Here is a 24954-nt window from a genome sequence, read left to right on the forward strand (position 1 = left end):
GTGTAATACTGACTGCTTCAACAGCTGCATAAAGACCCTTCTTAAGTGTTTTTTTTTTTTTTTTAACTGGGTATTGTTCAGAACAAAGTCTGGCCTTTATTATTCTATGATATCTGCCTTCTAGAAGATTGTACTGCCAAGGTTAATGGTGCAAAGCTTGAAACATTATCCACCTGGTCTCATGTTATTACATATATTAGTCAGCTGTTCTAACAAGCAGCTCTTACTTCAATAGCTGTGTTTTTTCTTTTCTTTTTTCTTTCTGTCTCCTTTTTTTCCCCCATCCGTAATGATCCAGCACAGTGGAAATTGTGTTTTACAATATGCTAGTGCAGAAAAATTTACACTGTAAAATGTAAACCAACAGAATTGTAGTGGCACTTTATTGCTGTAATTTGATTTTGTTTCATCAATGTATCATTTCAATGCATTTATTTTGATTTGATTTTATACCTGAGTTCTCATATTTGAAATCTGCTATGCGTAGCTGAACTTTAAAACAAATAACTATTAAAATAATGATCCAGTCATACGTAAAATAAACATTCATGCAGTAGCGACTGAAGTTGATGGGAGGAAAATGGATGTTTGGGAAAACTAACTGGGAGAATATTCAGTAATGTAGGATGGATGGTAATACATGGCATAGCAATATTAATGTGGCCACAGAACCCCTTCACAATAAAACAAGACATAGTATTAAACCAGCTGCACTGAGATCCATCCCTAAGTATAAAGGCAAAATAAAAGGGAAGGCAGTACCACGGCAGGACAATAACAGCAAAGAAGGCGTGAGGAACAGAAAATCCTAATTTGCAGCATACATGCAGTAAAAAAAAAAAAGCTCAAGCAGTGGTGAGGAGAAAAATAAGACAGGCAAAAGGGCATTCTAGAGGAGGTTTTGTGACTCAAGCAGGAAGACAACTCCAGAGGTGTCGGGGATAATTAAAAAGATGGGAGGGGACAGAGTTTACACAGAAAACAGCTCTATTGGAAACATTTGAAAGGTCATGGGGATAGAGACACAACCAAAACAATGCTACAGGCCTGCAGGGAAAGGGAGAGAACACCGAAACGAAGTTATTGGCTAGACAGGAGATGCAACAGCAAGGGAGTATGAGAAGGCCTTTTGTCCAACTGTGATATGGCCCGTAATCCCCGTGTGGTTATTAGTAACACTGCTGGTAGATTTGGAATTCAAAACCTTTAACACTCCAGCAAAAACTTATATTGGCAAAGGTCAACATGATCCAATACCAGTCCACAATACTATAATAATCCAAAGAAAACTGTTTGATTTGTCCCAAATATTTACTACCTGAATATAAATATAGATATTTATCTAGAGAATTGTAATAAATTGCCCAGACCTTCCATCAAAACAAAAAAAGGCACATGTAAAACATTCATTTTCTGCGCCATTGTTGTCAGTTTTTATTGAACTTGGACAAGGGTAAGGCTTCATGCAGTGGTCTCATTGTGTTTTCCAGCTAATAAGGCCCAGATATTTTCATCTGAGGCCATCTATTTGCGAAACAATATTCAGGCAGAAAAGCAAAAAAAAAAAAAAAAAAAAAAACCTTCAACTTCAGTGTGTTCAAACTTCTATTGCTCAATGCCAGTAGCACTTATAAAGTGATTCTGACTGCGGGGGAAAAAACTTCAGTGTTACCTTTCAAAAGAAACCAAAACCATTCATGCATGCCAAATAGTTCAAGAATAGCTTTCAATTTACTTTATGCTTTAGATCGGTGTTACACACTGTTTCTACAGGAATGGTAAGAGTTTTTTAAGGCAAGAAATAAAAATCTAGTGAGTTGTATAATCATGTGTAAGGAATGCAAATATACCAAGTGTGTGCATATATTTCCTGTCAGATTGAAAACATATATATCAGGCTATGGTGGATACCTGAATGTTGCTTATGTTAGCTCAGATACAGTGAGAATCTAAGTAGCTATCATCTTATGAAAAACTATGGCTATAGACACTGCAGCGCTTGAGGGAACAGCTTGGACACAGTTGAGAATCATCCATTTTTCAGTTCCAGCTAAGCTAACACCTCAGCGGCTAGCGGTAGACAGGTGCAGCTCATTAAGTCTCCCACCGGCTGCTTCAATTGGGACTGCTGTCACCACTCCAATGATGGGTTTTTTTTGTTTGTTTTTGTTTTTTTTAACTGTCTAACCTCAACCATGCCATAAGACTCAGATTACTGCAGCTTTACCAAGTCTGTTCATACAAATATAATCAGCTCATTTGTGAGATTATCATTTTTATGGATTGAGACTGGTTGTTCCCTCGTCAGTTATGACAGCACTAACAAGGGGAATGTGATTCTTTCCTGCATTTATTCATGTTCTATCCTTTACTGCCACATGTGAAAAAGCTGTTTTGCAACATCAAGGAACATCAAGTCATGTTCCACTCACAGTAGGCCCGATTAGTGCAGCTGGCCTTGGAGAGAGAATCTATAGAAGTGCACATATGAATGGAAAGGTGCCATCCTCAAACAGCTCAAACCTTGGTATTGTTGTGCTTGTTTATCATCTGTTGTGACAAATAGATTAATTTATATGTCGCTCACATTTGTATCTGTCCACAGTGTGACTCCTTGGAGATTGTGGATGTACTAAGGAAGTGGTGCGTTGGGATAGCACTGGCAGTGTGTGTTTTTCCTTCTGTGGTATGTTGGTGCTCAGTTTTATTGCGTATCCATGAATATTGGTTCTGATTTGGTCTGAATGCCCTTGAACGCCTGGCAGCTTGGTCATTACACCTTGTTGCTCATGCAGTTGTTTTATGCATGTCCCCAAAGTGGAAATCTGAGTGGAAATCTGCCTGTCAGATTTGTTCTGGCACAGACACCGCAGGGTATACAGAGATGTTGGATTGCTGGCCTTGATTCAGCCTGGACAGGCTTAAATGAAACCAAGAAGAACGGGCAGTTGATCCAGTGCAAGCTAGCGATAACAAAGACAAATAGGAAGCCATGGCACCAGACTTACTGTTCAATGATCAGTGGGTGTTGAAGATACTCTCTAGGAGAGAAATGGGAACAAACAAAAATCCTTTCAATCCATTGTGCTATCAAGTGATAACGATGAAATCACTTTCTCTTAGATGCTTTCATCGTATGCCTGGCTCAAGCAGTTATATCTACAAGAGAGAACACAAATCCTGACTACCTAGCCTCGTTGTTCCCCTGTTAGCTGTTATATATTCACTTCAGATAAAATGATGGTTGACAAAATAAGTCGTGCAGCTGGCCTTTATACTTTCCAGACAGAATGTTGAAATTGGACAATTTTACAAAACCCCACGTAATGTAAAACGATGCTCTCTGACCAAATGATATTCTGAAAATATCTGTGTTGCAACTAGAGCATTAAGGTAGGGTTGAGGTCAGATAGCTAAAATACTGGATTACAGAAATTTTACAGTAAAAAAAAAATTAAAGGGGAGGTTCACAGATCACTGTTTACAGGTCTTGGGGAGTACTACTGCATCAGAAAGAAAGTTGTAGAAATCCTTAAATCCTTCGTGGCTCCAGGGGGAGCTCCAAAGTGGACTGAAGACGACAAGGAGGTGCGTCGTTCGAAAGATGTGAGCCTACCAGACCTCTGTAGCTCGCTCCTCATCCCTTAAGCTTCAGGCTACATTAGCCGCTACTAGCACAACACCAGTTTCTCTCACCTAAATGTTGGCAATTAAGTTGCAGGTGCCTGTTTTTTTACGAGGAAATGTGTAAGGTTCTGCTTTATTGATCTTGAGCCTTTCTTTTTTAAACTGTCAATCATGAGTCTGACAGTGCTACGAGAGCGCAATGCTAAATCAGTGGAGTGCTCTTTTCATTATTGGTCTTAGATGGTACATGAATACCAGTGTGAAGGTTGGCCCCATGTGCCCATCAGCGCCCCCCCCCCCCCCCCCTCCCCCCATATTAATTTCCACAATTGTTAGTTTGCTTCAATAAATTAAAAACACTGTAGAACGCTGGCCTTGGACGCAAATTGGTGCAGCAGAATCATGTATTATGAACATAATTCCAACACAAATAGGCCTTAAACTTTGAAGGAACTTAATCACAGCTGCAGAAGCAGCTGCGCAAATGACTCATTAGGTTTTCAAAACAGGCTAAAAAATCATGATGTATGTTTTATACAAGAAAGCAGCGTTGGCAATGAGGAGCACAAGCCATAAGTAAACCCTTGCCAACTGAAAGGTACTTGATAGAATTTGCATAACAATGCAACAGAATGCAGTCTAAACACAATTGGCAAAGTTGAATCAACCCCTTGCTGACATAATTCTAAGTAAATGAACATTACGAGCTTCACCAAGGAAGTATTTATTCCAGGGTTGTTGAATTGAATTATAATGCCACTATTGTTATCAGTGGCTGTATGACTACATAGAAGTCAGCATAACACATAGTATGATGGCAAGTGCATGTGCTTAAACAAATAGGCTGTAGTTTTAGTTCTGAGAAAAGAGTTGTTTATGGTCACATATTGATTACACTGCACTGCAGTGTATGAATTTTTAAAGTTGGTGCTATTGCCCAAAGGCAAACACTAAGGCAAGTGCTACAACAGGTGTTTACAGAGGCTACAGTAATTACAGCAACATAGAGCCTTTACTGGAAATCTTTTATTGGATATGTAAAAAATAGGCACAGAATTCACACAAACACACTGCCGACTGTGCAGAGTAGAGCCTGATAGCCAAAGATGCTGATCCCTCTTTTCTGTTTTTTAATTTATGTATGATATTTTGTGCTTGCAAACTTTGAGGGGCTGAAAAAAAAAAAACATTATTGCTTTTCAACCTTATCAACCAAACTGTCCTCCTACCAGAGTCATTACAAAACACAATATTTATTCTGCATTATGATATGACTTTTTACGACAGCATGCTGGCTGCTGTATACTGATGCACTTCTTTTTGTAGTGGAATTACCAAAATTATGAAGTATTCAGCCTTCATCAAGGTGAAATCGGTGCCCTTGCATTGTTCAGCCTTTAACAATGTAGGTTTTTGTGACTATAGAGTTTATGTGATGTTGGTATTTTATTTCACACAACAGTTTCGAAGAGTTGTTCTAATACATGCTCATTCTTTCCCAGTGATCACACATTCAGATGAACACATTCACCAGTGAACCCAAGAACTGGACTGCATTGAACGACAACAAAACAGCAACTAACAAGGCAGGCTGCCAGTCCCCCAGATGGTACATTACTGCATGCATGCCTGAAGCTGGAGATATGTAGCATAAGAAGGAACCTCTGAGCAGCACTGTGAAGTCCCTGAAATAGCACACCCATCCGCTTTATCCTTCCTCTCAGTGGGGCCAAGTCAGAAAAAAAGGAAGTACGTATTTTACATTAAATTTGTTCAGAAACTCAGTTGCATGAGAGCCATTGCTCCTGTTTGAACACAAATTGACCAAATCAACACCAAAGGGTGCATAAAGCTCGTTTGAAGATGTTGAGCTGTTGGTCTTGATTCAGGCCGGACAGGCATAAATGAAACCACGGACACCAGGCAGTTGATTCAGTGCATGCTAGTGATAACAAAGACAAATAGCAAGCCACGGTGCCAATAGAGTCACACACGACCATCCAATGATCAGGGGGAGTTTGGGATGCTCTCTAGAGGAGACGTGGGGACTGACAAAAATCCTTTCAATCAACTGTGCAATCAAGTGATAGTGATTAAATCACTTTCTCTGGGACGTTATCATTGTGTGACTGGTTCATCCATCTCACGCTCATTCGAATGTCTGCTGGTGGTTCGGTGGAATGCGTGTGTGGCGCAGCTCCAAGCCTCTCAAGCAGGTTTTATGGCTCTCTGGGAAACAAAGCAAGGCATGCAGTATGAAAGCTCCATTTTCTCACTGCAAACTGGTTTAAACACAACATGATCGCTCTGAAGCCCGAAGCTTACAAGCACAACCTAAATTTTATAGTCGCAATTTGAAATGTTACAAAGGCAAATGAGATGACATGCTGCAGACTGCAAATGTCTCCAATGGATTTCTGTTGATATTGCTACAGAAAATAATTTTCTTTTGATTGGTGATGAGCAAATGATAAAATCATTCAAGCTGACGAGCAAAAATGCAATTGGAGTTATTAAATCGTTCTCTTCAAGAGGGTTTTCTAACTTTGCAAACAAGAAGGGGAGAGCCTTCAGTAAATTATGTTATATTAATACATATGACATATATTAAAACCAAATTGAATTGTTATTAATAAACATTTCATAATGAAATACATGTTATGCTACAAATTTGTAAAACTGCACATTTTAAATCATTTTGAAAAAAATGATGAAGTAATGCCACAATTTACCTAAATTATAAGATCATTTAACATGAGAAAATAGAATAAAAAATTGAGTTTAACTTCCTAACGTTACCATGAAATATGAAGTGTGTGGCCGGAGGCAAAACAAGAAAAGAAAAAATAGCAGATATGAGGAAGCAATTTTCCTCAGGTGAAATGTACACCTGTTTCACAAGTTTCTCTTACAACACGAACATATTATGACTGGTTGTTGAAAATGCATTCATCAAGTAAGTTTTGACCTTCGGCAATGCATCTTGATGTTGCGCCAGCAAGAGAGCAGCACTGACTACCAGTGTTGTTATGACCACAGCCTTGCTTGTAGGCAGGTACGTGAGTTTGGATGATTGTGTTTGTTTGGCAGGATCCTGATCAGCTTCACTGAGCTGCACTGCTTCCTGCTCCTCCTTGGTCAGTACTGTGGGGGTGAGTTCAGCCAGCACTTCCAGAGCTGCTCTCTGACCAGCTTGTACTGCACCACTCATGTACCCACACCACTGAGTGGCTGTCTCTGTGCCTGCCCAATGGATCCTGTAATTCAAGACAATCGGTGAGTCAAATACAAAACACTAAGCTTCGCGCTGCTGTTTGAAAAGGCATTCATTTTATTCTCTGCTGGGGTAATCACACCCCTTTTTGTGCATTTATGTAGTGTCTTAAGCCATGAGCACTCATTTGCACGATCTGTCTTGCAGAGTACACACGTGAAGGTGTTGAGAGTTCCTCTCTGATGAACTGATACAGTTTAAGTTTTGCCCTTTAGCAAGTCTCTGTTGGCTTAGACGCTCCATGTCACTGTGCACTGAAACATGCTCAACAAATTAGGTTAAGTCTGTTCAGCCATGCAGGTCTCAATCACTGTTTCTCATCCTTTTTTCTTCTCCATGTCATGGCAAGTCAAGGGCGTCTTAAAAAACCTTAAAGGGCTGCAACTAACGATTCATCTGCTGATTATTTCACTATTAATCAATTAGTAAAGAAAAGCAGCAAACCCTCACATTCAGGAACCTGGAACCAACAAATGTTAGACATTTTTGCTTGAAAACACCTGAAACAATCTGGTTATCAATTATCAAAACAGGTAGCAATTAATGTTCATTTGATTAACTAATCAATTAATCAACTAATCACGACAGCTATTTTGTCAGCATCAGTCCACATAATGAGGAGCTGAACATACTGCTGTCATACTTAAACATCAACTACAGTATGCAGACTGCAGGGCTTTGTCATTGGCAAGATGGCAGCATTGTGGGTTGGATTGTGTAACCGTGCAGCGCAGCGAAAGAAAAAAAAGGAAAAACAAGCATTGGAGTCAACGCTTAAGAGATAAAATGTGGCAGGGGCTGCTGCCAGCTGCCAGCCCCCCAAGAGGTTGAAGACAATGACTGCAGAACTGAAGATGACACATTATGGTCTCTTTTTACCAGCGGCATTGTGAAAACATACCACTACCCACCCCCACATGGAGGCACCTTAGCAGCGGCTTAGCTACTTTCTCAAAGCCCCAGTCCACTGGCCGTAGAAGCAAAAGTGAGGGGAGAAAATCTAAAATTGCATGTTCCATGTGGAGCACATAATTTGTAGGCTGGGACATCTCTGTAGCACCACAACGGTTCATTTATACCTTTAGCAAAAAAGCAGCTCCTGTGATTTGGAGACTGCATTTCGCCATATTGCGATTTCAAGAATATTTGTTTAATTGTTTGGCCCTTCTCTCCAGATCTGCCATATTCTACCTGTCCATCCCTACTGTTCTCACCACCTGACTGATCTTACCATCTCCCCACCTGCATCACATTCCCCAGTCGGCCTGTTCGTAGCATATACCAGGCCGCTTCCTTTGTTCCTTGCCAGATTGTGATGTTATTTTTCCATGTATTTCATGTGTTGCTGTCTAATCTCTGTATCCTGTTCATCTGTTGTGCCTGAGACCCTGTTCTGAAGTTTTTCTGTTGATTGGACTTTTGATTCTTGCCTGGTTCTTGTCAGATTTGTTTGGATTTGTTTGGTTTTGACCCTTGCCTGCCTCATCATCCCATAAACCTTTGTACCTCCATTTTGTGCAATAAATCATTGAATTACTTAAACTCTGCCTCAATCGTCTGCATTTGGGTCCTATACCTTGTGTTCCTGTTACTCTCCTTGCACAAACCATGACTAATGCTCTTCCTGCACTGTTGGTTCAGGAAGAAAGTAAAGGCCATTATTCTGGGATACAGACTGACAGGTTGATCTTGAGCTAAATGTTATCCTTCCATGGCCTACCCTACCTGCTGCAGACAGAGACACAGAGGTGAGAACTAAGGCAATATTTGAGAGATTAACTTCTGCTCCACAGCTGGCTGGCCTGCAGCCACTGATAGATATTAAGTGTGATGGCATGTTCAATGGAGTGGATGGACACTTTGATTGCGTGTTATGTTCTTCAGTTTTCCTTTGAGGTGAGTTGGAGGACTCACTCACAGCCTCTACAGATAGAAGAGAGGCCCTTTTCCAGGAGGTTGAAGTGCTCTACAGAAAGTAGCAATTTCTTGAGGTCTGTTATTTACTAACTGCATAATGTCACTTATCAATCAATTATATTTAGGTACCAACAAAAAAACAAAAAAAAGAGAGATTGATCTGCAGTCTTTGAATGCTTGTGATTCTGCCTGCTGCATTTATTTGGCTGCTTGATTTCTATTACAGTTTTGAAACATAATGTATGTATGTATGTGTCCTTTGTTACCTGCCTTGAAATGAGCTGTATATGTTGGCTCCACTGTGTGACCTTGCAACCTATTATAACACATAACAGCTGTCTTACAGTAAGTGTAATTATGTATTACATGTAACATGTACACGTTACATGGAAACTACATTGGCTAAAGTACCTACGCGTCTGGTTCTGTACCTTCTCATCTATGCACTGCTGAGACATACCACGAATTCACCATTCAAAGGATAGTGTAAATGTGTATGGACGTATAAGGCTAACTATTCATATATTCACTAGCCCATCATCCTTGTTTCAAGGCTTCTCTAGTATACCAGCCCCCAGCCTTGTCCACCAATCAGGGCCTCCCCTTAGCACCGTTAATCTGGCCTGTATCCCTGATGATTAATTTATCAGTTATCTGAACAGCAGCATTAGAGGCTTCCACGGCAAACAAGCTTGCTCTGGAATTCATATAGACACACTTTTCTGATGTTGTAAAGCAGGATACAACAATGAAATTCAAGGGGATGTTACTATTCAGCGAGGGTGCAAAGACGAAATTGAATGACAACGGAAACAAAGTAGTCAGGATTAAACAAGAGGATCAATGTGTGCCAAAGCTGCAATGAGAAATGTTTAGAAGCTTTTTGATCGTTAGGTTCAGCCTACTAAAAGATGCCATTGGAGACTTCATCAGCAGAATATTCAAGACCTTGAGCCCTCAAACTGAAAGGCATTTTGGCAACATGTCAACACGCTTGGAGGTGGTCGTGCACACAACCTGCATATCCGCTGAGAGGTCCAGGAGCCTGACTGGTCTCCTCAAACTGATAAAGACAACATTTTAACGTCCTAAAACATTTACGTTAACACATGGTTATACACTTTGGTGTGAGGCTGCTCTGCAAGGGATTTATGCAGCGTTGACTCAGTGGGTGTCAAATCCAAAGATCACTGAGATATACTATATACAAATGATAATGAAAGCAATACATTCACCAAGTATGGTAATAAAAATGAAACACGCATGAATGGGGTGGGGACAAATCAATCACAACCGCACAACCATTACAGCGGCACCCATAGCAGGTGGCAGTAAACAGTATAATGAGCAGCAGCAGTATGACGAGAAGAGTGAGAGCTAGTCAGATTGAAAACACTGCCTTGCGGTCTTGATGAAACTTGATTATCGGTGTCGTGTTTAAGTAGATGATTAGAAGGATAAGAGTTCAGTGAAACTGATCACCCACAGCTGTAGAGCTCCGTCAAATCAGTGCAACGCTATGTTTTCTCATGTGAACACGGTGGCCCATCATTTGAAGACTCCCACATGGATAATTCCAGAAATGCACAAGTATGGGATTAAACCCATCTCTAAATTTGGGAATAAAGATAAAAGAATCCCTCTGAGCCAGTGTGATATCATTTTGACCTCTGCTGTGTACAAACTGTTCTGCTGTGTTCAGTTTAATCACATTTCCCAGTGGGCTGAGTCAGATACTATAACAGCAGATGAACAAAACGGATTAAGAAAGAACTTGGTCCACATTGTCACATTAAGCACTAATACAGAATCCAGGAAGAACAAAGCTTTCTGTCTATTCCATCATTGATCTCTCTCAAGCATTTGATCATGGGGACTATTGCATTCTCTGGAATAAATAGCAGTTACTTGTTCTGGTACCCTCCTTTGTGTTTGCTGTTTGTTCTTTCTATGTGTGTGTGTGTGTGTGTCCAGTCGGTCTGGGCGCGGCTCTCTGCCCTTTCCTGCTGCCAATCAGCCTGCACACCTGCACCCATCCCCTCCTCAAGCTCCTACCCCGTTTTCCTGAATTCGCCTCAGGTTCACATCCTTCTGTGATCCCTGCCTTCCTTGGCCTCTGTCCTGCCAGTCTGTCTTCCGGCTGACAGCCCAGCTCTCTCGGTTTGTCCCGCTGCACCATAAACTGTGGATCAGCCCTCCAAATCCTCTTCTCATCATCTTTTCAATAAAACCACATTGAGCCATTGCAAGCTCTCCCCTGTCTGTTTCCTGCTTTTGGGTCCAAAATTCAATTCTGCTTAACACCCTCCCCCTTCAATTCTTTTTAATGAAGTGCATCTGCAATCAATGTCAAAAAATCTAAAGGTGTGTCTAGCGTTCCTAATGATGACTTACTGCAATGGTGTTTTTTTTTTTGCCAACACAAAGCAGCTCTGTGTTTGATCACATGCCGTTTCTACACAGACCTAGCAGATGTTTGAACTGAGATTTTTTTTTCTAATATTCAGCGTCTTGCAGTTGGTTTTTAACTGCTCTTATTGTACAGTCCTGTCTCCAGCACCCCCAGCGAAATATAACGGTGACACTCTCTGATGCTTGTTCACAGCCTTATCTTTGTATACTTTGGAATGCTCTTACATTATGGGTCTTGTTCTTTGAACTATTTGTCTGTTGGCACCAGAAGCACTTGCTTCTTGCTTACTTTTCCATTACTGACGGGATAATCCTGAACTGGCTGAATGGGTACGAACTTGGCTGTGTGGACTCAAAGAGATGAAACTGCTGTGCCTATAGAGCTCTGATGTAAACACACAGTTAGATTTCATAACTCCAGTTATGGCATCTAATTATCACTCTCAGCACCAACTCCTAAAATAGTAAAAGTATAAACATCTGATATTATACAAAACATAAAGTCCAGACAGCTTTACAGGACTTTAAATGTTTTCTGTTGTGTATCATGGGTTGAATGAACTAATCTTTCTCTGTTGGTAGTAATAATCCAAACGATGTGAAAAGCAGCACAGACCTTTTTTGTTGTTGTTTGTTTTGAAAAAGTGCAGCATCCTACTAAAGAACTCTTGTCAGTGCAGTGTTTATTCTGCATTCATTTTGGAGCTGGTAACAATGCACTGACTTCAATTTATTCACAGTCCTTTGCAGCTTTTTCTTCCTTCTTACTCCTTCACTTCTCGTTCCTCTCTCGTCACACCTAAACAGGAGTAGGGACGACCTCTCAGTAAAAATCTCACATACTGACCGCTCAGCCATAGCATCCACCTAGGATAATTACTCTAATTATAAAAACCACACTGTGGTCAGCATTGAGATTCAGGCCCAAATAAAATCCCTTAATCCAGCAGACACTACCGGAATCCACTGTGCTGTTAGCTACAGTATGGTTAAAGCATTTTAGTCAACCGAGCACGGCCACATCTTCATTACATGTGCTGGATTTGTGTCAAGGTCATACCGCGCCCTTGAGGATCCATTTCCTATATGGCCCAGGAATGTGAATAAGGGCTATAGCTCCATGCTTCTGTTTGAGTTACGTTATGTAATGAGCTCCCTCTGCTCCCCACGGACTTAATGTCATTATTGAAATACATTACCTGGATCCCACTCCCCACTTCTCCCTCTCACTTGCACAGCTTTGTGCATCTCCGAACAGGCCATTAGAAATGGATTAGAGGACGTTTTCCTACGAGAACACCCCTACTGACGACATCTCGCCATTCTGTTAGAACTGGACTAATATGAATCAGTGACGACATAGTCACTCCTACGACTCATGTCAATTATCTGTAGGCACTGGGGGTTAGTGAGTAATACCTGCTGTTGATTCTGTGGTTTAAAAATAGCATGAGCATCCAGCAACCACAGTCAGCATCTCTCATAGTGTCATCTAGTGTAAAACGATGCCGCTTACTATACACTCTAAATTTAGCTCTTGAAAAGATTTAGATCAAAGATTTTGAAACTGCCATGGCAGTTTATTCTACGCTACCAAACCACTCGTTCTGATGAGAACACAGAGGAAAGGTGACTGTTGGGAGAAGAAAAGGTGTGATGCTGTGGTGGATTTGTCATCAGCGGGTTGATTACCTGCCACAGGGCTTCCTCAGGCTAGGGTGGTAATATGTCAGCAGGCCTGGTACCATGACATTAACAGGGCAGCCCCCGCTGTAGTCTTCCTTTGCCCAATCCTGTAAAGTGGAAAAGTTAAATGACATTATAATTGTAGTATTTCATGGCACAGTGCAAAAGCACGGCTTTGTTCCAGCAAAATGGCACTTGATTGTACTCCCCATAGACTCCCTGTCTATTATGTTAGATTAGCTATTAGCAGTTACTCTTTATTGAAAGTTTGAAAACCTTTGAACCATTGAACAAACTAAATGCATATTCACCAAAACTGACCTTAATTATGGAAGCAGACACTATAAACATGACGGCTTGTATGAATATAGTTTGATAATGCTCATGATTTGCTGTTATTTCACATGGAAAGTTACCCACAGTCAGTAATATTACCAAATAGTATATCAGTATTGCATTGAGGAATCTGCATCGCATGACTCAATTTTACTAATTTTCTGATTACCTAACAGTAAATGTTGAATCGCTAACATCGCCTACTCAATACCTTTCTTCTAAAATGGAGATAGAGATCAGTGGAATTAAACTCTTCAGCCTGTCGTGTGGAGAGAAGTTCAGTATATACAACAGAAAAGTGTGGAACTGGGTTGTCCTGGTGGGTGGTCTCACTAGTAAGTTTCCTATTTAGATGAATAACAAGTACAAAAATAATAAGTATAAAATATCAAGAAACTCGATACCGATTGGGCTAACGTAAAATTAGGCCAAATATGTTTTTTTCTCTTCACTGAGTTCTGAGTTGTTGTCCTTGTATTGTATAATTGCATGTTCCCATCGAGTCCCTACTAAGTACCATCATGAAATCTTCCTTAATGTCCCCGCCTCAAGTTTCCTCGGGGCAACTTTCCATCTTACCGTTCAACAGTGAAGTGAGGAAAAAGCAGATGAGTGGCTAAAATAACATTTTTTTGCATAACAACTGAGCTCTTTCACACTTTACCATCGTATGCTGTACATCAAGTCATGTAGCTAAGTTGATATTCTATATGAGTGGCACATGATTTAAGCAAGTAGGATATCTATTGCTGCAAACCGGTGTCACGCCGGTCCACCGTGTCAGTATCGCATGCTACATTTTGCCTCGCTATGTCATGAAAACAACATCTCTTTCCATCGTTAGCAACAAGAAGAAGCTTGTGACATTGTCTATATGTTTGTGTATATCTTTGGATATGGACTGTGTTATAAACAACTGTGGTCCACATTAGCACATTTGATGGATGTGGATGAACAATTTCACCGCTGGAATACAAAATTAGAGGTGATAAAACTTTGATTATCACAGGTCTTTGTTAGACTCATGCTAGGCCCACTGTCTGTAATACTGTTACATGTTATAACATTAGACTAGTAAGACTAAAACTACAATCAAGCTAAAGCTAAGTAGCGTTGTTTTTTTTAAGCATTACACAACATTTATAAGCCTTTAAATAAATCACTTTGGTTTCAGTTTTGCTGACAGAGATGCAAGCTTTTGCTACACAAAGTAGCTTTCCCCTCTGGAATTCAGGGTTAAAAATTTGACTATGAATTTTGGCACAACAAAACTCTGCCTCAAACCAAAACGTTATTGTTTTATTACATCAGACATCTGCCACTGAACTACTTACTTTCTCTTCATAGTGGATGAAAGACGCGGCCTCAGGACCAAGGTATTTGACCAGACTGGAAAGCACAGCTTCTCTTCTCTCTCCACTCTGAAAACAGCAGGAAATGTCGGTGCCAACACGGTTCTTAACATTACACGTGCTTATCACTCAGAACTATTACAGCAGGCTGCTGAAATATGAAAGCATATTCTAGAAACAAATGCAGGCTGGACACAGGAAGTAGCAGTCAATTTGAATAACTCAGCTGTGGTCAGCACTTGCTCCTGGTTGTATTAGTTCACACGATGAGTTATGTACAGAGCAACTGAGGCCTGAGGACCAAAAGGACAGATCACCATAAAACATGCTGACAGCTGTTGCAAAATTGTCTAAGATTCCTCATCTGCATGTCACTTTACCTTTGCTCTCAGCATACCCTCGCGCAATAATTTGGAGCGGAAACTCATAGTCTCTTAATACACTCCTTACAGAAGAACAAAGAGTGAATTGAAGCATGGTGCCAAATTGCTTTCGATGAGCAATTTCTTTAAGAAGAAAAAAAAACATCACTGTTAATTTGCTGCAGGACCGCTAATAGTGTCAGCTGAAAATTTAATGACATCACACAGCAAAAAATGGCTTTTAATGGACGACTCCACATGTGCAAACCAAAGCAATCAATCAAGCGAGTCCAAACAATTACACTGTATAAGAGCCAAATGTGAGAAAAAACTAAAAAAAAAAAAAGCTGAACATAATATTTAGCACAAACAGTGTGTAATTGTGACCTTGTTGCCCACTTGCCTCTCACACACCAACACTATTTTCCTCTGTTTAGCAGTGAAGTAGCAAGTGGGGGTTAATTATTCAGCACGCCGTGCAGTGTAGAACAGCAGGGAGACGGCTCTGCTCGAGCTCCGTCGCAAGTCAGACTAACGACCGAAATGCCAAAACAACACTAGGACAAGGCTGGGTTTATTTATTTTTTTCAGGTAAAGGGAAAGCACTAAATGAAAATGTCAACACAGAGGGAGAGTGTGTAAAGAAAGAGGAAAGGACGTTGGCTTAGTGTGCGAAAGGAGTGTATGGTAGAGCAAGAGGACTGCAGCTGTCAATAGCAATACTGAGTCACAGGCAGGAGAGATGAAATATAACATTATCAATTGCCAACATGGGCATTAAGGTATATGAAGCCTGCATGAATCTAATACCACCTCTGTTGCAGAAAATAACTCATCAACACTTGATGTGATGCTGATGCTGTATAAAAAGGTATTTTAAGGTCATTGCTTATGGGAGCACTTGCTTAGCGAGTGGATAACCATTCATGATTAAGTGGCTCCTTACATGCCAATAAAACTTCTCCATTTGATAACACCTGCCACTATGTGTAATTATATATATATATATATATAAAAAAAACAAATGAATGATTTATATAGGGAAAATGAACAAATAAGAGTGTGCTGATGCTATCGTGCATGTATTTCACTGAAATTCAACTAGGATTCTTCTCCTATCATTGTTAATGATTGATAATACTGTGGGGTCGGTAGAATGTGAAATATTTCCAGATTCTGAAGGGAGGGTATGCCAGAAAAAAAAAAAAACACTGCTTTACCCTGTTCTTGTTTCATATTTACCAGGGTAAGAAATATTGAGAGCTGGCAGGACCACCCCAATGTTCTCCTCGGTTTACAGAATAACGCCGTGCTGTTTCAGAGCTCAGGTGGTGCGCAATCTCACATGCAAGTTTCATAATGTTGCCCCTGGGCATTTTGTTTGACACAATAACATCATTTTGATAATGCACACTATGTTGCCTTTGTCTCCACACGAAATATTTACCAGCCTTTAAAAGGCTAAACATGCATGAAAAATCACACCATGTGATACTAAAAACTGTCATATATCCAGCTTTAGTTTCAGGATACATAGGACAATAAGGCAGCTTTCAGGCACAATTTAACATACTCCTACATTTGGATTCGTACACATAAACTGATCATACAATTAAGGTCTGTAATATTTCATGCCCAGCCACAATTTGAGCTATCTTGCAAACCACAGTTGATAGCCACTGTCAACTCAAACATAATTAACATGTCATCTTGATGACAGCAAAAATATGCATCTATTTCTCTGCTCATTTAGGAATTTCTGTGATATCATAGTGAATCACAATGAATATTCACTGTATGTCTGATAACTCATTACCTCCTTGGAGCTCCACTGAGAAGCCAGCTGGCCGGCAATAAAGCCTACCAAAGCTGCATTGCCATTAGGGCTTGTGGCATCAAAGGTAACACAGAATGGACAGTCTCCGGAGGATCCTGCCACTATTTCCCCAGAGAAGCCCTTCTCCCTCCAAAAAGCCTGTGGGGAAACAGAAACAGTTCACAGCTTCATCATATATCAACAATTAGAGCCGTTTAACACAAAAATCACTTGTGCACAAGTCATATCGAGGAGACACTGACATATAAGACACTGTATATTAAAGGTATCCTTAAAGTCAGTCATTAAAGTCAGTGGGAGTTGACGGTAATTGACTTTGCTATATATATATATACTATATAATATTATTAGTAGCTTGGGATCAAATTCAACACATGAGCAACTCTGTTACAATCCAACCCCCCCCCCCACCCCCCCCACCCCCCCCCCAAAAAAAAAAAAAAAAAAAAAGATAAATCCTTTACAAAGACATCCTATTTACGACGCCTCAGAACAAGGGCTGCAAATACGTGTCAAACCACATGTACTATTGATTTCTGTCATACACCAGTGCTGTTGTCCTATTTCCCGGTGCTGACACTTGTCAATGCATCAGAAAGGCAATGATAATACAAATGTAATTTGATGCTTGCTAAACTGGTAACACTGCTGCTGAACCTTGTCTTTTACTTGCATGCTTGTTCTAAACCTCAAAAACTGAACAGAGATGACACATTGCCTGTACAAGAAGAGTGTGTGCTCGTTCTGAATGATTACTCTGCAAATTGAAAGTGTGCAGTTGATTTGTTCCTTCGTATTATTGCTATTACAGTGGCTGAATATAAGAATCAAATCATATTTAAAGTTGGGCTCCCATCTAAAGAAAAACCAGAAACCAACTTTCCATTATATGAAAGATATGTTTGTTCTTTCTGAGAAATAGGTATCATTCAGTAAATATACAGGGGAGTTTATCTTTGTTGTGCTAAACCATCGTGTCCAAACTGCACAGTATAAACAAAAACACAACCTTGTCCAAACTAACGTCACGGATTTCATCATTTCAATATCTATTCTAAGGTACTTCCTAAGACAGCATGAGACCTACAAATGGAAATCAAATGTCTCATAAAATAGTAAGTGTTTAGGTCTCTTGCACACGCTATGTGTAGCCTGCTGGCAACTTTGCGGCCTCATGTAATAATAAGTGGCCCTGATGTACCTGCAAACAAGGCTTTTGGGCAGTACAGACTGTTTTGAGAGTGCATAGAATGACACTTTGCTTTGAAATCTCTTATTTATGCTTACATTCATTTTGTGACTTACTGAGATGTGACGGTATTGGGATAAATATATCAGCGATCTTTGAATCACTTCTGTGAACTATTGTATGTGCATGCTGGAAAGCATTTACATTTGCAGATGCACTCATATGTACGCCTACATCAGGATGCATTTCAATGAGTTGTCGAGCATCCATCCCTGCAGATGTTCTGTTTTTCTGTTTGTTTGTTTTTTTACCCTGAATAAACACTGACTTGATCTGATAAATGATCATTGAAAAAATGAATTCAATATTTCAGTTGTCTAGCCTTATGTTGCCTAGTTATTAATTTGAAGATATTTTGCTGAGCCTGCGAAAGGACGACTGAACTTACTATATCCAAATAGAGTGAAAAAAGAAAACCTCATTTACATTGCACTGTGCTTGCACTCTCCCAAGTATTGCTTTAAGAGTAATGAAGGCACAGCATCCTTGCATTCTTGCATTATAATTTTACAGTACAATAATATATATATATATGTATACACATATATATTTGAAGAAGCATAAGCACTCTAAATCAAACGACATTTAGGACTCTTAGCTTTGGCGACACACCAACAAAAAGCAGTTTCTTTAAAATAGTCTCTTCAGGGTCAGTCCCATCCATTTTCTGCTCAGGACATCTCAGCGGTCCTGCCAAAGCGCACCATCAGGGAGGCTAATTTGAGTGATCAACAAGCGTGAAGTATGACAGCATACCTTTATCCAATTCGAAACTTCAGGAGACACTGAGGAGATGAGGCAGTTCCTGGCAATGGCCAGTCAGTAAACAGTGCACAGCATGCTGAACAAGGTTGGAGTTCTGCAAACACATAGCGTCACTGAGGATCCTGCCCTCATCAAGGCTGCCTCCCAAGTCATGACTGCAACATTGCTGGACCTTTTTCAGGTAGGCATACATGGATCTTTGGATCTCAAAGCAGGATATTTGCTGCTACCTGCCACCTGACCTGTCACCCCACAATAATCCACTCAATCCATTGTTGGGACTGAATGTGTTGCCAAAACACCATCCACATCCAGACTTCACATCAACTCTATATTATGTGGAGATGATGCAGTGCAGCCATGGTGGGTGTTGCCCTAGCTAATTTCCCAGTACTGGGAAGAGTTGTCACAGGTATATGAAGATGGAGAAGCCATGCCCTGTCTGATGCTGCCTCTTGGATCCTGACAGGGACAAGGTGGTGCTTCTATAATTGCCCCCAATTGTGGAGAAGATAATCCAAGGCTGGAATGCAGACTTAAGTATTTATGCTGAAAAGGCAAAATCCTCAGGAGTGCTCCAGTGAACTGCTCAGTCAGCTCAGTGTTCACTTTTTTTTTTTCACATCTTCTAGTATAGATATGTCTGCTGCCTTCTGCTATCAACGCGTCTCATTTCCCCTGGTCATGGGTTTCCAAGAGGTTGATTTTTAACCAATCTCCTCTGAAATGTTTCTGACCAGGGAGCAAGATGGCAGCGTCCAGTATTAAACACACTCTTCTCCCTTCAGTGGGGATTGCTGGTGGTTCTCGATGTCCTTTAAAGGGAGCTTTTTGTATGCACTACGCACTTCCCTCTCAAGCTGTTTTCAATCAATGCAACAATGCTGCTTGCTTTAACCTCAGCTAAAAAGATGAGGGGCTTCTGAACACGAATGCATAATTTTAAAGGATTTACATGATGAATTTTACATGGTCGATGTTCTATCACCACAGTGTTTGGAAAATAAATCTTCTGGAATCTTAGATCTTGTAGCACTAGATGACCACTGCAGGTTGTTTTGTTCGAGGGTATCTCACGTCACAATAAATTTGGTTTGTTTGACCATTTGCACTAGATCCCAAAGGCATTATTAAACAAGGGAGAGGAGCGATGTCACTCTGCCAACATGCAGATTCTGACTGGTCTGGGATGGCTTACTCAGCAGTCTTGACATATAGTGAGTGCTTAGCCTCGGATGCATCTTAGTATCAAAGCTATTGCATGCAAACAAGGTTGGGAAAAATGACCTCATTTCTTTCAGAACACAACTTTAGGAAATAAGATTTTCGATGTTTCAGTATGTTTCCCAAAGGATTATCTTAGAATGTATCATAGAAATGAGCACATCACAATAATTTAACATCCACTTCTACTTATTGGCTCAATAAATGGCAATAACCACAACCAAATATTTGCTGTAGAAACTGTCTCTCACTACACTGCGCAGGTATTTGATCTACTGCTTCATTCAGTCACTCAATGACACTTGTGTGTTTTCAAGCAGAAACAGCTATTCTCAGGTCCTGGAAGTACATCTCAGGGGACTCTGGCCTAGATGAGAGGTCTGCAGATCAGTGGACTTTGTTCTGCTCAAAAAGGTTTTTACAAGTTGCTTTTGACCACCGTGCGCTTCTTTACCTACTATACTGACAGTTAAAACTGATGGCAAGGGCTAAAGTTTGTCAGGTACACAGTGGGAAGGATCGGCTGAAATCAGATCCTAATAATCAATGTATTCAAACAGATAGCGAGAGAGCCTACAACAACTCAAAAATGATGAGGCCAGATTCAATTAAAATGTGCTTAAATGAAATACAGAAATCAAATGGGGGGTTTAGATGTCGAGAATAGAAAAGATCAGACAAAGTAAGGATAAGATAGGAGCATTGGAGGGAAGACAACATTGTTTTGCGGCTCTCCGAGTCATCAGAGAGCTTTGTGACATGCACACAAGTGAAGTAAAACACTCAGTGTACATGCATTTTCAAAGTAAAACCACGCAACAGCAGTGGTGAGGCTCCCGTTGAGACATGCACAGTTGAAGGCTGAATCAAAATGTTCCCCCGCAGGACTTGCAGACTGGGGCCTTGGCGACCTCAGTTATAAATGCTGTGACATGTTCCTGCCATCACAGCGAGCTTAAAATGTGAAATGAGAGGCGACTTCAGACCACAACAGATCTTTTTCACAGCAATCATTCTTTCCTGTCATAGCAGGAAATGCACAGGTGTAATTGATAACATTAAAGAAAAATAAATTCCATTTAGGTTTGGGTTTGGTCGCCGGCTCAATGTCATGACTTTATGACACATTGGATGAAACTAAACTATTGTTGACAAAATGTGTTTGACTTGTGCTTTTCCTGCTTTGTCAAAAAGTCAAAATGGTCACATAGTTGTCATTAATAAAGCCAATGCCTTACAGAACTCGTCACATATTGGCGTTTGAGTCAGGGCTCCGTGGCGTCACTTTCTAAGGCAATGAGTACACCTTTGTCATTTCTCAACATGCAGTGCTCCATGGTCAAGTAAACAGTAATACATATATAACGTCTGGTTAGCAACATCCGGTTAGACTTTCAAAATAAAGCTTGCTGACAACAATTGCACATGTGTTTAACGTTGTGAAACAGTTGCACAGCTTGAAAACACTTTTGCTAGCCACCTTCCAGTTCTTGTTTGGGGATTTTGGCCCATTCCTCTTGGAAAAGGTTTCTAGTTCTGTGATATATAGCATATTTATAAAGCTTTGAAATCTGTATCATTTGTCCTTTTCTAACAATGACTGTGATCAAGCCATAGCCTAACAAGCTAATTAAGGTCCCAACTGAGATCCAAACTTCTGTATGGTGCTCCTTTCCTTTTTTCACTCTAAAAATGTACAAATCAACATAATACACTAATCTTGCTTTAAATGTTAAATGTGTGTGTCATCTTTGACTTTATGCCTTTTGGAGATCAGTTCATCTTCAACTCACTTAACTATTGACCACCCTAACCTGAACTTCCTACATTAGTGGACTTTTCGCTATTTGACATTTCCCGTGTTGGGAGAGAGAATAGGCTGTTAACGGAAGTCTACAGAACGGACAACCCCGCACATAGAAAAATGGCACTAAAATGACTGTTCCTTTAATCTGTAAAATAAATGAATAAAAAAAAACCCATCAACTTCTGCACACACAGGACTTTTGTGGGCCTTTTCTTTCACAGAATATCAATCCAACAGTATGTGTGAGCTGGCCACCGTTTCATTGCCTTAAAAAGTGAAGCCAAGGGTTCCTGACCAAGTCTGTACGTGATGAGTAGGGAGTGAGGATGGGTTGTCTATTTACTTGTACTTTAAAAACAAACAACAACAAAAAAAAAGATATGTTTCAACATATGTTTCTGTTATGTATCTAAATTGATGGGTAATCTTTCAAACTGGTGAGGTCTGCACTTGGAGCAGATTCTCTTAAAGTCCACAGTGAAGTGCCCCTGAGACTCCTCCAGACTGATAAATTGTTGGACTGGCCTGCCAGAGGTTACAAGTGCCCACTTGTAAAGTCTGTGAGCCTGCAAGTTTGGGCAAGTCCACACAGAGAAAAAGTAAGCTCTCCAGCCATGTATATGACGGCGAACTGACTCAGACCGGACAGACCATACTCAAATAAACCATATTCTAGATCAGTGACCAATATTTTCATGTACTTATCAGACTCCAAATGTATCTTGGCAAGACACCAAGGCACAGATCCAATAAGTGTTTGCATGAGCACTAATGATTTTGTGTTCATTACAGCAGACAAATTTAATCTACTAACAAGGTGCACAAGCATTTTGTTAATTAATTGTGAGGTTGTAAAGTGCAAAATGGAAAAGATTAAACAAATCAAATTTCATATGCTAGAAGAGTTTTTGTATAATGGATTGACATCTATGAAGAACTGCCAAATGAGTCGACGACTGTCTGCTACAGGCTTTTCGATTTCATAAAATAGGTAGATAAATACATATTGGAAAATGATTTTCCCTCACTTCTGCTGATGCCACTGCTTGGAAACATTCTTGCATTTTGCATGAAAGAAAACACTGCACAGTGGAAAGAGGACTTCAAATGAATTTCGGGCCATGAGTGGTGGAAAACTACGACTTGATTAGGGTATTTTGATACTGTCTTGTCAGTGGCTTGTTCAAATGCAGGGGCCCATTTCATCAAATCTGCAACGTGCAAGCTGCAATTTGCAACATGCATGACAACATTTCATCTCCTGCTTCTTTTTGTTTTCTTAACTAAATATTACTAATTAAAATAAACGGCATACTTGCACCTCATGCATAAGTGTGCTCTGTAGGACTCACAAATGTATCTGCAATTTGCAGGCAACAATCAACTGTGAAACGTGATGCTGCCACCATTTGTGATCTGCATGTAAGCAGTGCTCACAAATTGCTTTCTTGAAATGGGCCTCTGTTTTGCAACTGCAAAATAACATATCTGACAAGCACGTAGATTAATTAAATGTTTGTTTTCATCAACTGTATGGAGTGAAAAAAATAAAATACCTTCATATAACGACCCTTTGTAAGTACTATATGACAAATTTAATGATCTGCTTCATAAATCGACTGAGCTGATTTTCTATAGAGTTATGACAGCTATAACATTATTTTGAGTTGAACCCTTTGGGGAGGAAAATTAAGTAACAGCTACTTAGAATCCAAAGTTTGATCTTTTAAAATGAATGTTTCTGCATTTGTACTATTATAACATTGTTCATGTAAACATCTGCTCACTTGAGATTCAGCTAATGTTACTCACCGTCTGGTAGGTAATAATGAATTTTATCATGTGGCCCACAGGCATGTTCTGGGTAAGGAATTCTCTCTGGCTGGGCAGGGCTGGCTGGTAGTGGATCTTTGCTATTGGGAAAACAACAACACACCATGAAAAACTGCACGCTCTGTTTAGTTCCATTTAATCCACCTTCTCTGGTCTTACCTGGTATAGTGCATACCCTATATATAACACGTTAGACAAATCAATGCTATATTTGTGAGACAGAGCACAAGAGGAAAATAAAAATAAGTGAAGACGGATAGCACAATGGACCCAATCCTTCTATTTATCAGGATGGTTTAATTCAATCATTGACTAGCATTAATGGCCTTGCAAAGAAATCCCCATGACCTAATAGTACTCTGGCTGTTGCTGTGCTCCAGAGTACTAATCACAGCACTTACATCTGTAAAGGCTCCATCTGACTGATGTGAGAGCAGTCAAGTAACTTCATCAGTACTGTTAGAGGTAGTGTATGTCATGCATGCAGAGAAGCCAGACTGCTTCTGTGCTCGCGCTGGCAAGTGAAGCGACATCTGGCCAAAAGCCAGGCTTTTAATGAATGAACCGGTTGAAGATGTGAGACATCATTTAGAAACTGTCAAGAACCTGTCAGCAACCTCAAAATAATGCCCTTAATGCTAAACAAAATTGATGAGCCCAAAGCCATAAAATTGAAATACAGTGACATGATAAGTGGCTCTGAACTAATTTGACATGGTCACTTAGATGTTTAAATGACAGCACTGTACACATGACATAAGACCTGTCATGTGGTGTCATATCTGTAATGCTATTTGTTTTGACATCAAAACTGTCTAAGTTGATCGCAAGAGATGCCGTCTACCTCATTATTTGTCAGGCAGATGTTGAATTGTCGTTGGCTAAATGAGATGCATTCTGGCATCTTATTCTTTTGGACACTAAAGTGCTCTACAGTGACAACACTGCCATCCATTCTTACACGCACAAATCTGTTCTGACACTTTCGTGGAACTTCATCACAACTCAGCATCACAGTTAAATCGAGGTGACGTGAATAAACAGGTTCAATGCGATGGCAGTTTATATAACTAAATAACATGAGATTAAGCACACGACTCGAGTTCTGTGAGCTCGAACAGTGACAAGCTGATAAATGGGGATAGAGTGCTGCTTGTAAACAGACATCAAGCATTTGCAGCAGTGGCAAAACAAGACTATTGTCATGCATTCTTTCCGGCATCCAGCAATTTCGAGACTTGTATATTTGGAGGCGCCTCACTGAGGCACCTTC

At 40.2% G+C, this 24954-nt stretch overlaps 1 protein-coding gene across 1 annotated transcript in view; it reads right to left on the reverse strand.

Annotated features, from left to right (window-relative positions):
* Positions 1–24954, reverse strand: part of LOC143338365 (putative flavin-containing monoamine oxidase A) — a 51324-nt gene that overhangs the window by 12442 nt on the left and 13928 nt on the right. The window contains exons 8-12 of the mRNA XM_076758720.1: positions 23661–23761; positions 16783–16941; positions 14587–14673; positions 12923–13023; positions 6596–6884 (exon numbers count right to left, since the gene is read on the reverse strand). Of these exons, the coding sequence (XP_076614835.1) occupies positions 6596–6884; positions 12923–13023; positions 14587–14673; positions 16783–16941; positions 23661–23761 (737 nt within the window). The remainder of the gene's footprint in view (positions 1–6595; positions 6885–12922; positions 13024–14586; positions 14674–16782; positions 16942–23660; positions 23762–24954) is intronic.

This window comes from Chaetodon auriga, chromosome 19 (assembly GCF_051107435.1).
Source record: "Chaetodon auriga isolate fChaAug3 chromosome 19, fChaAug3.hap1, whole genome shotgun sequence".
NCBI classification, from domain to species: domain Eukaryota; kingdom Metazoa; phylum Chordata; class Actinopteri; order Chaetodontiformes; family Chaetodontidae; genus Chaetodon; species Chaetodon auriga.